Here is a 14,848-nt window from a genome sequence, read left to right as displayed (position 1 = left end):
CGAGTCCCTGTGGGAGAAGCTCTGGGCCTGGCTGAGGCAGAGTCGTGACTGCTCCACCTGGCAGCAGGCCCAGAATGAGCAGCCTTCCTGGGTTGGTGCCAGAGCTGCTGAGTTGGAAGCACAGCAGCCGGGGGCATCAGCAGAGCAGCTGGAGGCATGGTCAGGCCTGGTCCCTCAGTGAAGACGCCTGGCTTAGAGAAGTGTGGCCATGAGTGACTCACATCTGTAGACATTTACTCTGACTGTTAAGTTAGATCTACCAGAGTCTTTCCACCCCAGACAGCATTAGTTTCTTTTAGTTCGCTGTCTTTTAACATTTTTCCATGATCAAAATACACTATGTGCATGTATAGAATTCTCTAAGAATAGATAAAAATTATACTTTAAATTTTGAATAGTTTTTCTCTTCGACAATTTTATACATGCGTATGCTGAGTTTGAACATTTTCAACTGCTTTTGCACCCCTCTTCGCCCTTCCCTCTTCCAAAACACTTTCCCCAATAATCCCTCTTTCTTTTCTTTTTGAGCCAATGATTTCAATTTCTTTCTTTCATTCATTCATTCATTCATTCATTCACTCATTACACAGCCATGATGCATTTATTGATCTGTGGGAGAGCTTGTACCAACAGCTGCATAAAATTGTCAATATTATATGACTTTCACTAATAGAACCTTTAAACAAGGTTATACTCTCAAGAGGTTAGGAATTTTTAAAATTGTAGACAAGCATGTGTATGGGTGGGAAGTTGTTATTTCAGTCTTCGTATTCAGTTCACTCAAAAGGACCCATGAATTTCTTGGAACCTGTGATAGCTCTGTCAATGTGACACAGTTTAGTATCACACAGGAAGATAATCTTGATGAAGGGTTCATGGGATTATTGGGGAATTTTCTTGATCGTATTAACTGGGGTGGGAGGACCTGCCCACTGTGAGTGGCATCATTCCCTAGGAACGGGGATCTGTAATGTGTAAGAATGGAGAAAGCTAGTCTGTCATGCATGCATTAAATCATAGCTCTCTGCTCTTAACTCTTAATCGTATGATTATCTGATTCTGGTTCCTGCTATGTTGACTTCCCCACAAGGATGGACTGTATCCTGGAATCATGAGCCAAATAAACTCATTTTCCCTTAAGTTCTTCTATTAGGGTATCTTACCATAATTACAAGAAATGAGACTTAGACAGACACCAATTAGAAAGCCTAGTATCTTGTTCCTTTTTGCTGTTGCTATGACAGAATCTCTGAGCTGAGTAATTTACAAAGAAACAACATTAATGTGGCTCATGATTCTGAAGGGGGGGGAATCCAGCAGTCATGTCTGGTTGTACTGGGCAAGGAGCTCATGGCAGCAAAATAGATAAACAGATGTGTTCAGAAGAGGGAAAACACAAAGAGCAGCCTTGCTCTGTAAGCAACATGCTTTCAAGACAACTAACCCGGTCCCTTGAGATCCAGATGAGAGCTCTCAAAAGAAGGCACTCATCTCTTCTGAGAGCCTCGTCACCCCAGCTGCCCACAAGGCTGCAATGGAAGCCAAATTCCAGCAAGAATTTTGCTGGGAACAAACAACACTCAGTACCATAGCATCTGGGTTCTGACTCAGTTCTGCCTTGTAGTCTTTCCCACTCGGTGTCCTGAAACAGCTTGTGTCCTCAAGTGTTGCGTGATGATAGCTGACGTGTCAAAAGATTTTCTGTCCTGAACATTGTAATCCATGTGGTTGAGTAAGGAAGTAAAAACCATGAAGACAAAGGAGAAAATCCACAAGAAGTGTGCAGAAAATTTTGACTGCTTGGCTTGTGGCTCAGAGAACTTTAGTATTCTGAGTGGTTGATCTACTAGCTCGGTGATCATGCCTCAGGGAACCCGCAATAAAGTTAGTTTTGGCAAAGCCAGTAACAGTTTGCAGCCAGTCAGCTTCAGTGGACTGTGCTTTTCTTCATTCATAAAACAGTAGAATAGGTGATGTTGGTACTGTGATGAGAAAATTAACTGTGCTTTTCCTGAATATGGGCACAAGCTCCCTGAGTATTGGTAACATCCCATAGGGTGAGTTTCCAAATCATTCTCACCAAAGAGAGGAATTCCATATGATCCAGTAGGGAGTGACAACTGCAGACCAAACTCAGGTCACATGCTGTTCGAAAAACTTAGACTGTGTGTTTCTTACTATTTTTTTTCTGGTTTGTCCTTTGTCTGAACTCTGTGGCTCTTGTTATTGTCACACCAAGCTTGTACTAACTTCTCATCAGAAAATGTTTTGCAAGCCCTCCTTGTTTTCTTTCTGCTTGCAGGGACCAGAACATCCGAATCCTGGGAAGAGCTTCAGCGCCCGTGGCTTCCCACGACATTGTTACCTTCCAGACAGCGAGAAAGGGAGAAAAGTAAGAGCAGATGTCTGTAGTAGGCCTAGATGGGGTACCCAAAGACCAGAGAGAACTTGTTTCTTTTCATTCTGTGCATATGAAGTAATGAGGTCATATTTGAGTCAACCATAGGTAGGAATGGATATCATTACAAGTTGTTTTGTCTTCCCTCTCTCTCTCTCTGTCTCTCTCTCTGTGTGTGGTGTGTGTGTGTGTGTGTGTGTGTGTGTGTGTGTGTGTGTGTGTGTGTGTGTGTTTTATGTGTGTATTATTTCTATGGCATCACATGTACTTATGTGCCACAATGTGCATGCGAAAGTCCAAGGATGACTTTCAGGAGTCAGTTCTCACCCTGCCCTCTTGTTCCTTGCTGCTATACTGCCTCCTCTAGATTAGCTGGCCTGAGAGCTCCAGTTGACTCTTCTGTGTCTACCTACCATCTCCCCGCAGGAGTGTGGGGAGTACAGATGTGTATCACTGCATCCGACTCCTAACATGAGTTCTAGGGATCTGAATTCAGGCCACCAGACCTGCACAGCCAGGACTTTCACTCACTGAGCCATCTCACCACCCTGATTAGAATGCTTTTTGCAGGTGGTTGGGAGTGGAGGGACTTTTTTTCTTCTCAAAATCATACTGGTCATAATTCATCTACACTGGCATCCTTGTCTAGAGCCCTGTTATTTTAAAGCTGTTCCTGGAGAGATACCAGTGTTAACTCCTAAGGGCTTGACTGGAAGCTCAGAACTGGAAACCGTTTTTTTCTCCTTGGGATCCCTGGTTGATCTGATCTGAACACACACCAAAGCATAAGAAGAATATTCTGGGATCCTAATTGGTGGGAGATTATTTTATTGGTTTTCAGAATTCCTTGTAAATCATGATCAGGGTTCTAAATAGTCTAATTAAAATAACTGGATTTTCGGAATTTTGCCTGATGCTAAGACGGTGAAAAACCACTTGTGTCAGGGAAGCGTTGGGGAAATGCAAGAGGCTTGCTTTTAGTCAGCCTCCTTTCCAGATTTAAGACGTTTACTCAACTGTCTGCCTTTCTGCTCCAAGTGTTGGTGTTTATGTTGCTGCTGTGGGTCCAAGCTCAGGCATGTAAGCATGTCTGAGTTCTTCTAGGAACTGCCACAGACCATAGACAGTGGTCGATAAACAGCAGGTCTTCATTTCCCACACTGCTGGGGTTTAGGAGGTCCAAGATCAAGGTGCTGGCAGATTCAGAGTCTGGCGAGGATTCACTTCCTGCTCATAGAAAAAGCCTCTTCTCTGTGTATCCTCCAGGGAGAAGGGGCAAGAATTCCTTTGCCAGGCTCCTTTTATAAGAGTGTTCATCTTATTCATTGACATCCATTCTCATGACCTAGTAAACCCCAGAAAATTCCATATTCTAATACTCAATTTGGAGGTGTTGGTGAGAAGTTCCCATGAATTTAGGGGGTGCACAAGAATTCATCCTCAGACTCCTCATGTGTCTTCCTGCTGTGGAAGACAAGCTAAAGGGTTTCCAAAAAGCTTGAACAAAACATAAGGGTGATCCCAAGGGACATCTGACAGGATTCAGATTGATAAGGAAACTCTAGACCACAGGGATACAGGAAGGTAGAGCATCTTTATGGTAAACAAAAGTTTGAGATTCCCATAAAACTGGAAAAGATTCCTACTCAAGGTCATATACGACCAGCCCTTAAGCCTGACTTATCACTATTTTTACATTCTTATTGAAGATATATCAGTATAAAAGAAATAGCTCTTTGTGAGCAATGTTTATACCACGTGTTAATTGTGCTGGAATTTTTGATTCTCAGCTAGCCAGAGGTTTCAACCAGACGAGTGGGGGCTTCCGTCCCCTCCCTGTTTTTCATCCCATACCCTATCTTTCTGTCCTGCTTCAATGTCAAGTGGTGTGGGTGCGTTCTTTCCTCCAAGGAGGCAGAGGATAGTTGTAACAAAGAAACAGTAGTATCGGGAAAGAGACAGTAGTGTTCTGTTCTCAAACTAAGAGTCAGAATTAAGGCAGGCAGCATTCCACCAAGAAACAAATGTCTGTGTCTTAGCCCAAGGTCTGCTGCTGAATGTCTCCACCATAAAGTCTGTTGTTAAGACTGCAGACACAATTCCATTGGTAGAAAGAACACTTGCCTACAAAGTGGTCAAAGCCCCCCACCCCACCCCCCCAGCTTCCATTTCAGGCACTTATAACCAAGCAACTTGCACATGCCTGTAATTTCGGCTCTGACACTCATGTCATCCTTTGCTACCTTTAAGTATGAGACCAGGCTGGGATACAAGCAACTGTCTCAAACAAGCACAAGACCCCACTCATATTGCCAGGGCTTCCTTAGACCTTGCTCTTTATTTAAGACAGACCCCAAATCCTTGGGACCCAGATTATGCACATTCACCGTCTTGGATGCTTGCTTTAAGTGGGCAGATCCACTCAGCTCACACCTCCCCCCAACCCCACACTACCCTTCAAGCCGAGTGATCCTTTGATAGCCCGTACAGAAGGCTGCTGCTCCTTCTTCCTGCCACCACGTCAGCTATCCCAAACACAATTTCCAGGCTCAAGCTCCTTTGGTTAAAAGAAATTAGAATTAAAATTTAAAGGGCCACATTGATGTTTCAGTGGTCTTGTCTTTTCTTCTTTACAAAGTGTGTTTGTCTTGGCATAATATTAAGAAAACCTTCCTTACAGTGTGGATTTAACTGTCCCCTCTAGCCAGTTCCCTTAGCAATTCCATTATTAGTTAGTGTCCTTTCTACCCCACTGGTCCATGGCCCTAACCTTTGGCTTCGTTGCAGGTTGGGTATAACAACACCTAGGACTTTGAAGCTGGGTCATACATTTATTGCTACCACTTACTGACGATGGTTTAGTGAGAGATCCTGTTTCCAAAAAAAAATGGGTGGAGACCACCCCCAGAAAACCACACCGCTCCAGCCAGTAGGCTCCAAGTACATACACTTACAGTTGTGTGCATCCATACACACGCACATGCATATACTACACACTCACACATGCATATACTACACATGCACCCAACCCTAGGGCTGCAGTAATAGTGTTGCCATTTTATCAATAAACAAATTTCATGCAGAGGTTTGAATTTGTCAAAAGTTACAGTAATTCAGTGACAGAGGTGAGATTCAATCTACAGTGCTCGGTGTCCACTTTCAAATCAGTCTCCTCTGGATTGCGTAGGGCATCATGATGAAGGAAGGGTTGGAGACATCAGAACAAATCTGAAGATTGGTGTGTGACCAATACTGAACAACTTCTTGTGGTCTCTCGCCCTTGTTGCCCTAGGTTCTGAAGCTGCTTCTAGTGGCCTGGGACCGCCGTCTCATCTTTGCCATTGGAACCTCCAGCACCACGGGCGAGTCTGATACTGTCATCTGGAATGAGGTGCACCACAAGACAGAATTTGGCTCTAATCTCACTGGCCATGGCTACCCAGATGCCAATTACCTGGATAACGTGCTGGCTGAACTGGCTGCCCAGGGTATCTCTGAAGACAGCACTTCCCAGGAAAAAGACTGAGGAGGGAGGGTACTGGGGACCCCAGGGCAGGAAATGGAGAGTCAAGGTGGAGGTTGATGCCATGCCTCCTGACTCCCTCATTCCCCTTCTTGTATTATCCCCACCTCTCATCTCTCTCAGTCACAGAGGGAGCTAGATTAAGGTGATATCATTCATAAACTTCATCTAATGCAAACAAGATGTGGGGTGAGGACCAACCTCTTTCTGTCCCCATGGAGTCTCCAGTACTGGTTAGGCAAGAACATGCACCTCTCCCCACCCTAAGCAGGGGTTACAGTCAGCACACTTAACGTAGTTAAGGTAGTGTTGAGGCACTCCATGTCCTGGCCTTGTGAAGCTGAGATCCCTTGCCTCAGCTGGCTTCTTGCTGCTTCAGCTCTGTGTTGAGGGTTGAGTTTCTGCTTCTTTTTCTCCTACACTGGAGTGAGGGAGCTCTCACTGTGCGAGATTGGGGAGAGGGGTGTAAACTGCTGTGACATCAGAAATTGGATGCTTTGGTGCAGAGTAAGGAAGCCGTTCATGTTAAGAGGGTCAGAGTCAAATGCCTCTGGGAGCATGTCTCTAGTGAGGAGTCTGGGCCCTCCCTTCCTCCTCATTCCATTGACCTGTCCATAGGTATCTGATTCTCTCAAGTGGATGGAAGGACTCAGGGATTCCTCTCTGGGGAGGCATCCCATGATGCTGTTTCCAACCAACTGCTCTCTGATCCAATGAGAGCCTGCATCTCACCAAGCATCTGCACTATCCTCAGGGAGAGGAGCCCATAGCCTCCTTCCCAACTCATTTCAAACCAGCTCAGTTTCATCAAGTCACTGTGAGTTGGAGCCCACAGCAGGCTCTTTGCCATCTGTGTATGTGCATATGTTTGTGTGGGTGTATGTGCGTTACTGGGCCAGGTTATTGGGACAGTCATCATTTCTCTGAATTCTGTTTCACAAGCCAAATCTCAATTCCGTTGGGGATCCCATAGTAAAGGTGTGGCCCTTTGACTTCTCTCACCCTTTCCCAGCCCATCTCATGATAAACTTGGACCTTGATGGACACAGAATTGTACTTGGGAAGATGTGTTGATGCAAGAGCTAAGATGGATCCTTCTCTTATTAATATTAGATCAGAGCCAGCTTCCATTCAGTCTTGTTTGTATGAGTGCTCAATTCATCTCCCTGAAGATTGCTAATTCAAGGCCAGAGATATTGCTATTCCCCATCCGAGCCCCTTTCTCCAGTCTCCATTTAGTATAGATTGGCCAAAACCATGGTGACAGAAGCCTCTTTAGTTCATTCCTAACATAGTTAGGAACACATTCTGATCTTCTCTAAACACCATCTGGGTGGTGTCCCAAGATCCAATCTATCACCAACATTTCCTCAACTTTGGCTCCATTAAAGAATGGATTAGGTGTCAAGTAAGAGAGAATGAAGAGTCAAGAAGGGAAACCAATTTCCCCTTTGGAAGTGGGTTCTTTGAACTCTGTGTTTGGAGAAAGTTCCTCTGGATACTAATTTGAACTAATATACCTCATGTCTTGAGGATTTAACTATATTTCATAAGATTTGAAAGGTTTTTATAGCTTGAGGGGCAAAAAGAGAAATTAAACAACCTCCACAATGGTAATTAAGTTAGGACTGAAGTCCACACTTTCATGCCACCCTGCACCAGAGATGCCTCCTGTTGGGCTTCCACTATTGTTGACATTGCTGTGGCCAGTAGAATCACCCAAGTGTCCCTAACCAAGTTCCCTGGTGCTGAGTTTTCTTTTCACTCTACAAATGACTAATGGAATTTTGATTTCCTCCCTCTAGGGGGAGCTGTGGTAGGAGCAAATGTTCTGCCATTTTAGTCCAACCTGTCCTATCAATGGGAGGCCATTTTGTCTCACTAGCAGAACAAAAGATTGCTGAGTTCACTGAACCTCGGGGAAAACTCCCGCCAAAGTAGAGAAAGACGCATCAGAACTAAGTGGAGGGCACATATCCTTGGGGGTTAAAGCCACACCCTTTCATCAGGTTACTGCATTTCATTGAGGGCTTACAATCACTTTTGCCTTCAGTACCCTTTGTTACCTACCTTCCCTGCTTCTTGGCGACAGGGATGAGAAATCCAGACTGGGAGTCGAGGGATAGGAAAGTGAAGCAATGTAAAGCAAAGAAATGAAAATAGGCTCTGAGGTGTGGGAATAGACAGCGGGGAATGTTTTCATAAGCTGAGGAAGCAGATGCAGGAAAAGTGTTGCACAAGGCAGAAGACAAACCCAGAAGGACATCTCAGGGAGATGTTCTAGAAGAAAAACCATTTTAAGGGTTAGTTTTCACGCCTTCAAGAATTTCCCCCAGAGGACATTTAAAATGTCTATGCCTCGTTTCCTTCTTCGCTGAGGATGCTGTGACCCTCAAGTCACATTCTTTCAACTTTCTGGTCTAATGGAACCTTGACAATCTCAACAGTGTGTCAGTCAAAGTGGTGGCCGGTACCTTACTCTTTCTCTTGTGACAACCCAAATATGTGCAGAATTGATTTCAGTGACATTAGGCCCTGGGCACCAGCTACTTTGACCCTGAGTGTTTTCCCAAGAGAAGCCCTGTGTGTTCTACTGGGCCAAGCAGGAGTCCCATGCTTTTTCTTTCATGGTCTCAGTACCAGCAGCCATGTTCTCTCTCCGTGAGACTCCAGGGGTGACAAATGGGATTGGAGACACACCTTGTGAGATGCTTATCCCTTGAAAAGCTCTGTAGTATGTCTGTGGTTGTCTGTGCCTTTGTGCTTCCGTTCCCCTCTCCTTTTTGTAAGATTCAGACTTCTGTGTGCTTTTATACTTGGGTCAAAAGTACTTGTCCTGGTATCGCACTGTTGTGTGCATGAGAAGATTGGGAAAAGGCTGCTGTGGCCCAAGAAATAACCACTGCCCCCCTTTGTTTGTTGGCGTTCACTTATATCTCATTGGGAGTTTCTGGGAGAGGGCTGGTGAATGTCCAGATGTCAGGTGTTCTGTTTGTAAGTGCTGTGATTTGAAGTTGTTGGTGTCGTTCTGTGGGAGGACATCGCCCCCTGGTGCTCATGAGGTGTATGTGCAGAACAATAAACGGCAAATGAATAAGCACAAATTGTTGTTACTCCTCAGGGCCTGCTTTTGTAGACATGCTTGGGCACCTGTCGCAGAAGCACGTGGATTACTTCCTTTATCTGTGGGCAACCTCAATCCAACTCGCTTGATAAAGGGAAACTCCCCTTTCTTTATTTTCTTAAAGTTCCCACATCTCTTCTACCCACACATTTGACCTGGCTCGACTCTTGGTTCCCCTCAAAGAAACAGACCATAAAGCAACAAAACTGAGTACATGAACTTGGGGAGGAAGGGTCATCTTTAAAAACGTGGACATTGCCTTCTTGTGTGTTGGAGGGATGCGTGTGTGTGTGTGTGAGAGGACATGATGCATGTGTGGAGATGTATGTGTGTAGGAGGTCCCTATGTAAGAGGAGATGCATGCTTATATAAGAAGATGCGTGTGTGCTGGGCTGCAAGTGTCTGCGAAGGTCTGCTGGGTTCCGTATATACATACTGAGGCTAAAGGTTGACATCAGATATCTCCTCTGCTACCTTCCACCTTATTTTTATTTGAATATGTTCTCTCAGTGAACCTGGAAATGACCATTTTGGATAGGATAGGCTGATGGATCAATGAATCCCAAAAGCCACCTGTCCATTCCTGCTAGAGCTGGGATTACAGGTTCTTGACACTATGCATGCTTTTACATGGGTGTTGGGGAAATAGTCTCTATTCTCATGCTCAAATAGCAAGCACTTTACTGAACCATCTTCCCAGCCTTGAATACTGACCACTTAAAAGTCCCCTTATTTTCAGGCAGTTTTTATTTTTCAAATAAGTATTTATTATTAAACACCCCAGTAATCATGGGAAATCAAGAACAAAAAGCAAGGTCCAGCCTCCCTTGTCACCAAACTGTCTCCATCTCTAATATCCCATGGAGTATGGCTTTTCCAGAAACCAGCCCTTGTCTTTCTGCAGACCCCAGCCTTAAAGTCAGGACTGAATAGAACCTAAGAGCCCCACCCAGGGACTTTTTGACCTCTGTATTCTGACTTCGTATAGACGAACACCCAGAGAGAATTTTGCTAAGTACACACTTTAATGAATATTTATACACATTTTTGTTAGTAGAGCTACATATTTATGGGACAAATATTAGACACTTTAACAGGAAGTTTCTGCATTAAAGGTCTGGAAGTCTTCTGCTGTGCCTTGTTTTGCAGACTTAGTAATTCTTAAAGAATTTACAAAATGAAGCCAGTATGTTTAGAAATGTGATTGTCTTCAATGAAACATTAAAATGCACCCCAAACCCATAAAGCATACAAAGGTTAAGGAGAACATTTTATTGTTCAAGAAGCAGGTTTGATGGAGAGGTTATACATCAACCCCCTTGGCTGGGCAGTTGGTAGGGCAGAGTTCAAATTCAGTCATTCATTTCTCTCATAAATTACTCAACTGAAAAAGAATGAGTAATTTACTCCCATTCCCAGAGATTGAGACACTTGGAGCTCTTCAGGTGGGCCTACTGTGTGCACAGGCCCTTGATTGTAAATATTGAAGAGAGAACACATCGTCTTTCATAGAAGATAGCTCACTGAAGATGTGCTGTGGTGAATAGATACATAACTTCTAAGACAGCAGTGGAGGAATTTTCATGTTGTAGAGAATTAAATTCTCAGAGGTGAAAATTGAGCAAACCCCCAACTATTGCTAGGTGTCAATCATGCAGCCTGCTGGACGCCCCCATGGAAGCCATCGCGGATCTGAAACACATGTCACAGCCTTTTCCAGCTAACCTTGTTTCGTTTTTAATCACCTCAGTCCTCTTCCTAGCAATGTGAAACAGCAAATCCTAGCAGACAGAAGACCGCACTTTCCCCGTACGTTTAGGGTTAGGGAGGAACTAGCGTTTAAGCCCAGTTTCGCCCCTAGGAAAATAAATGCTTCTTGTTGCAATACAGGGTGTTTGTGTGCATCTCTCTGCATCCTCGGCTGGGGTGAGAAGACAAGGATAAAGACATCCACAGAGAGGAAGGAGTTATATTTTTGACACATAAACATGAAACCATACTGTTTGATCTGTCCAAACCAGAGCTCTGTTCAGTTCTTCATTTATAACGCTGTTAACTGACAGATCTGAGAGTTCAAACTTTCCTGGATTACTCGCATCGTCTCCAGAACCCCAGTTTTTATCCTCAATTTATTGTTTGTTTCCTTACTGTTTCTTCATCCTTCACCCCCTAACAGAAAATTATAAGTTACATATTCTTTTCCCTGAGGACTTGTTTGCACTGTTCAGAAGCCCAAGACTAATCTAGATTAGCTGTGAGAAAGTTGGGAAATGGAATTTGTATAAACCCCACCCGCCTCTCCTTCACATGCCTGGGAGCTGACTCAGGGGGAAGGGTACTATCAATCAACACCAAGTCCTTAAAGCTAAAGAGTAGGGAACATGTAGGCCTCCTGTGGCATTTCAGGGACACATTTGCCTCAAGATTGAAATCCAGAGGGCTTCTTTGAAAACAAAATAAAAGAAGTAATGTACTTAGAGCACAAACCTTTTCAGCTCACAAACTGGAAAGCCTTTCAAATTCAGACTAAATGCACAATCTCCAAATCTAATCTCTTTTTACACACATGCATTCAGATAATGACAACTATGAGAGTGGACACACACACACACACACACACACACACACACACACACACACACATCCCGGGGCTCAGTCCCAGTCCAGCTTTTTCCAGATGAATCATACCCCTCCCCATACCCATTAAAATGGCTCCTTTAATTTCCTGGTGCAGAGGTCTAAACAAATACTTCCAGGGATGTAATGCCTGCTTTCTTCCTATTGCAAGGGTCACTTCAGTACTTAGGAAGGGAGAAGTAGAGAAAACAAAGAGAAAGATGTACTTGAAACTGCGGCTGGAAACTGTTTCCTCTGGAGACAATTAAGCTGGACATGGATCCTGTTCTCCATTAGGGGCTGATGCATCTGTTGCAAAGCTTCCAACCAAACTCTCCTGCTCCTCGATTTCCTGGTATTCCTTCTCTTTCTTGTACTTCCGAGTACTGTAGATGGCCAAGGTAATGACAATTCCTAGTGCTATGATGACTCCCAACGTGACTCCAGCAGCTTCCCCTCCTGACATTCCATTACCGTCCCCATGGATGACAGTCATGGCTCTATGAAGCTCCAGAGGCTCTCCCAGCTTCCACTGGTTGGTCTGAGGATCCTTAATCCAGGATCTGGCAGTCTCACTACTGGTCACTATGACAGTGTTGGTGGCAACTTGGCTCATGAGGGGTGGCTTGGTGTAAGGTGGAAGCCTGACAGGGAGCAGGGACCCTCCTGTAAAGATTCCAGCCTTGACACAGTAGGACACTTGGCATCCATCACTGATAACAGCTAGGTGTTGGCTGAAGCCCCCAGGACATTTTTTCAGAGATGGTGCTCCTATGTCTTTGGCTGTATCAGAATTAACCAGGGGGTTCCCCATTATACAGCTGAAGAACCCACCAAAGGGAACTGAAAACTTGTACCCCAACTCATAATCCAGGGACACACATACCTTAAGGCTTTCAAACAGGTTCAGTGGAATGTAGCCAGCTGGGCATGACTGTGCATTTGTCATTGGGTTGATGCTCTTGTCAGTGAAGAGTCCTCCAAAGAGAAGTCCTGAGTTGTCAGGTACTTGGCCAGTGGCTACGCACCAATAAGCCCTGAATTGAGCTTTGGCCACTCGGAACACATCTTCACACACTGTCTTACAGAAAATCTTGAGGGTGCATTTCTTTTTACATTCCAGGCGACTGTAACCCTCCTCATGGGTCTGAGACAGCAGATGGACAGGGGTGTAGCCAGAGGGACAAGAGAAATCACCAGTAAGCAGATTCTTCTGCTCCAGGTTTTGGCAAAGAGCATCACCTGACAGTTCAGTGCATTCCTGATAAAGTCCACCAAAGGTGAAGTTGGTTACTTTCGCATCACACGAATCATCTTCCATATTGGCTTGAAAATTGAAGTTGGGGGAGTCGACATTCGTGCAGCCAGGGTGAGTGTTAAATGTGTAATAATGTCTCACAGCAGTTTCCACTGTCTTCGACAGCTTTTTCACCAAGGGACCCGGCAAACCAGGCAGTTTGTCAGGCTTAATGAAGAAATGCAGAGGCAAGCCAGCTCGGTCTATTGCCACTAGGTGGTTAGTGATGCCCTTCTGCCAGGTTTCTAAGGTAATTCCTGGATAGAAGGGAATCCCTCCAAAGCTCTGCACCCTGGAGTTGGTTCTGTTAGACAGGTAGCTCTTGGTCAAAGTGGTCTGAGAAGTGTGGTCTGTTTCAACTTTAAAGTTCACAATGTTTAAGAAGGCAATCCCAGCAGAGGCAGTCACAGTATTCTCACTGTTCTGGTTGTCCAGGAGGAAGGAGGACCTGATGTGATCCTCCTGAACCAGTGCAGCCCCAGCATCCACACTGGTGATAACATGTGTGCCATAGTTGAGGACCAAGAGTTCTGCCAGGTAGGTGGCCATCTTCGTCTGGTTTTTCTCTAATTGGTCACAGATGTCCATAAGTGCGTTCGTAAACCCGAAGCTGAGCTCTGAAGTTGGGCTGTTTTTGACTGTGTAGATCCGGTTTCTTACCTGAACTCTAGTAGTTACAGCTTGGTCCTTTACTTGAAGGGTCTTCATCCTTTGGAACTCTGTAGAAAACTTGCCATTGACTTTGGAGAAAAGGGAGAGTTCCGTGTTGATGGAAAATGAGGTGGTACTCTGGTAATTCACCCAGGAATCCAGGATTTCTGAATTCATCTCCAGGTTGCTCTCCTTCTGAGGAATAGTATAGACTTCATCAGGGATAATGTACTGTCCATCTTCTGTGGTCTTACAGTTGGTGTAGGTCAAGTCTATCACCCGTCCCATGTCAATGTTTCTCAGATTATCCCAGCCTCCTCCTGGCAGGACCTCCAAGACAGGTAGCTTCAAGGTATCCTTGCATGTTTGAAATCCAGTCATACCCGGGTCTCTGAGAGGCTTGTCTGCTTCAGCACATGCTATCATCATCCAGATGAGGGCAATGGCCATGAAGCTGTTCATGGTGCAGGCGTTTCCAGCCATATACCAGTCCCAGGCATTCACCAGCAAGACTAGGGCAAACAGAAGGATGGGAAAGATTGCAGTTGCCGAAACAGAAATTTCTACAGTCCTCCTAAACCCATCAGTTCCTCTTTATGCTGCTCTAATTGCAAAATAGAGAAATGAAAGTTGACTGGAATATTAGAGACCATTAGTACCTTGTAAAAATTATTTTACACCGGATATGCACATATACACTCTTCACCAATCCCTCCCTCTTCTGTGTCACTCACACTGCCTTTCTTCTGCCGAAGCGTTTGGCACCCAGTAAAAACACGGTTTCAACACCTTACCTTGTCTCTGTCAGAAGGCTCTGTCTGAAGGCTCTGTCTGGCTTTTGGCTCTCTTTAACTGACTTCAAAATCAGCCTTACTCCTTTCTTGTGAAATCACAATATTAGTTTCTTTTTACTGGAAATGCAGGAGTCAGTAGCAACCTTGTGCTTATTTACACGCCCCGCCTCTACTAGGCGTGCTTCTCTGGGTCGAGGACAAATCTTAGATATCTCATTGGCACACCGAGGTTGGAGGCTGTCCTCTGAGAACAAAAGGGTAAAGAACCTCAGAAACATGGTTTGTGAGGTCTCAGTGTTACCAACTCACATAGTCCTGGCTTGGAGATAGACTTATCTAGGGCTGAACTGCCCAGGAAAGCATCTATGTTCTGGGGAAAACTAAGCCTGAATTGTCCTGAGCATTGTGGGTAAGGGTGAGGGCTTCCACACTGCTCTGTTTTTCT

The 14,848-nt window shown here is 44.8% G+C and overlaps 2 protein-coding genes across 6 annotated transcripts in view; one reads left to right on the top strand and one right to left on the bottom strand.

The window, feature by feature from the left end:
• Dtx4 (deltex E3 ubiquitin ligase 4) overlaps nucleotides 1-9,025 on the top strand; it is a 35,078-nt gene extending 26,053 nt beyond the window's left edge. For 3 of the 4 annotated variants that reach the window (NM_001401394.1, NM_001401393.1, XM_087549290.1), the window contains 2 exons: nucleotides 2,303-2,392; nucleotides 5,691-9,025. In NM_001401394.1, the coding sequence (NP_001388323.1) occupies nucleotides 2,303-2,392; nucleotides 5,691-5,924 (324 nt within the window). In that variant the 3' untranslated portion in view covers nucleotides 5,925-9,025. The remainder of the gene's footprint in view (nucleotides 1-2,302; nucleotides 2,393-5,690) is intronic. The other variant, NM_001047855.1, reaches the window with a different exon arrangement.
• Nucleotides 9,026-10,051: 1,026 nt separating this feature from the next.
• Nucleotides 10,052-14,522, bottom strand: Mpeg1 (macrophage expressed 1). Of its 2 annotated transcripts, NM_001305460.1 has the most exons (2): nucleotides 14,404-14,522; nucleotides 10,052-14,121 (listed from the first exon to the last, which is right to left on the bottom strand). In NM_001305460.1, the coding sequence occupies exon 2, from the start codon at nucleotides 14,090-14,092 to the stop codon at nucleotides 11,927-11,929; it is 2,166 nt and encodes a 721-aa protein (NP_001292389.1). In that variant the 5' UTR covers nucleotides 14,093-14,121; nucleotides 14,404-14,522; the 3' UTR covers nucleotides 10,052-11,926. The 2 variants fall into 2 exon arrangements, with proteins under 2 accessions (NP_001292389.1, NP_072139.2); NM_022617.2 differs by lacking the exon at nucleotides 14,404-14,522 and having other exon boundaries at nucleotides 10,052-14,206.
• Nucleotides 14,523-14,848: the final 326 nt, after the last annotated feature.

Source organism: Rattus norvegicus, chromosome 1, assembly GCF_021556685.1.
Source record: "Rattus norvegicus strain SHRSP/BbbUtx chromosome 1, alternate assembly SHRSP_T2T, whole genome shotgun sequence".
In the NCBI taxonomy this organism is placed as follows: domain Eukaryota; kingdom Metazoa; phylum Chordata; class Mammalia; order Rodentia; family Muridae; genus Rattus; species Rattus norvegicus.
Note: the sequence above shows the minus strand (reverse complement) of the source record. Positions and strands in the feature narration are given on the sequence as shown.

Coding starts and splice junctions, on each gene's coding strand:
- Mpeg1 (NM_001305460.1), bottom strand. CDS start 14,092: ATGGCTGGAAACGCCTGCACCATGAACAGCTTCATGGCCATTGCCCTC.